Below are 1,301 nucleotides of genomic sequence, written 5' to 3' on the forward strand. Positions count from 1 at the left end.
TAAGTCTGAGTCTACTATTTCAAAGATATTTTATCTGCTTTCTTCAGTCCTCTGGGAGCTCCTCCTCCAGTGTAATACCTAATGAATTAAAGACTCCTTCAGCTATTGCTGAGTTCTGTAGGATGAAACTTCGTCAACTGATGCTATCCTAAAAATAGTTGTGTTATCTAAATAGATTAACATAAATTGCGTTAGCCATCTAATTGCAATTAACATTTTGAAGATCAGTGCCCTTTTTTTTTTAATTCTATTGCTGCAGTCACCTCCAAATTTGGCATTGCTTGGTTTTGGGTTGGGTTTTTTTTGTTTTGTTTTGTGCTCTTCCTGTTGATTGCATGTGTCAGTCTTTCTCTGCATTCAATTCTTACTGGTTTGTAGAACGAAGATGCCAACCTGGGCACATGGGATTGTAAACTTGTATCTTGTTCTCCTTTTTATCAGAAATTTGACATTTACACATTAATAGAGCAATAAAAGCAGAGGCAGGGTGATTTGATTCAGTCTAATCTTTATATACATCTATAATGAATGTTTATTTCCTTCTAGGTGGAAAGTTAACCCAGCAAATTTCACAATCATTGTGTCCTATCATATGCTGTGGCAGATTTGAACCAGATGATGCAGAATTCATAAATTATTTACATACACACATTGCATTGCACTATTTTTTTGTAGAGTGACGTTAGCGTTCTTTGTGTATCATTGAAGGTCGTAAAACTTTTCCAAGAGCCAGAAGGACTCAGGGGAACAGCTTCCGATCACCAGTTAGTTTCAGTCCCACTGATCACTCGCTGAGCACGAGTAGCGGAAGCAGCGTCTTTACACCGGAATACGAAGATAACCGAATGAGGAGGAGGGGAAGTGACATAGACAATCCTACCTTGACAGTGATGGACATCAGCCCACCCAGTCGCTGTAAGTGAAGCCATTTTGTCAACCCTGTTGTAAAATTCTTACCTTGCAAGTATATCATGTCAAAACTAAGCATGTTATCAAAATATATGCAATTGAGTAATGTGTTTTTATCTCTCTAAATAGGAAAAAATCAAGACTTAATCCTCATCAATTTTAATTGCTTACTGTGCCAACCTTCATGTAGATTTTCATATGGAATTTACATCTGTGATAATAAAACATTGTAAAAATATTTTGAATTATTTACTAGACTCCTGAGGACCTGAAGGGGTTTTGTAGGTTGCAGTTACTATTTATTTTTGCATGAGTTGGTCAAGTTTTCTGTTCAACTGTAGACCATAAGTGGTACTATTTCATATCTGTGGTAGCACATCAGGAGCAAATAT

At 36.6% G+C, this 1,301-nt stretch overlaps 1 protein-coding gene across 3 annotated transcripts in view; it reads left to right on the plus strand.

Annotated features, from left to right (window-relative positions):
- The window catches only part of MAP3K2 (mitogen-activated protein kinase kinase kinase 2), a 54,231-nt gene that overhangs the window by 39,550 nt on the left and 13,380 nt on the right, over nt 1-1,301 (plus strand). For all 3 annotated transcript variants that reach the window (XM_027879813.1, XM_027879830.1, XM_027879822.1), the window contains exon 12: nt 709-915. In XM_027879813.1, the coding sequence (XP_027735614.1) occupies nt 709-915 (207 nt within the window). The remainder of the gene's footprint in view (nt 1-708; nt 916-1,301) is intronic.

The sequence above is a fragment of the Empidonax traillii genome, unplaced genomic scaffold (genome assembly GCF_003031625.1).
Source record: "Empidonax traillii isolate 1590-97213 ecotype Southwest subspecies unplaced genomic scaffold, ASM303162v1 scaffold5:size3517227, whole genome shotgun sequence".
Classification (NCBI taxonomy): domain Eukaryota; kingdom Metazoa; phylum Chordata; class Aves; order Passeriformes; family Tyrannidae; genus Empidonax; species Empidonax traillii.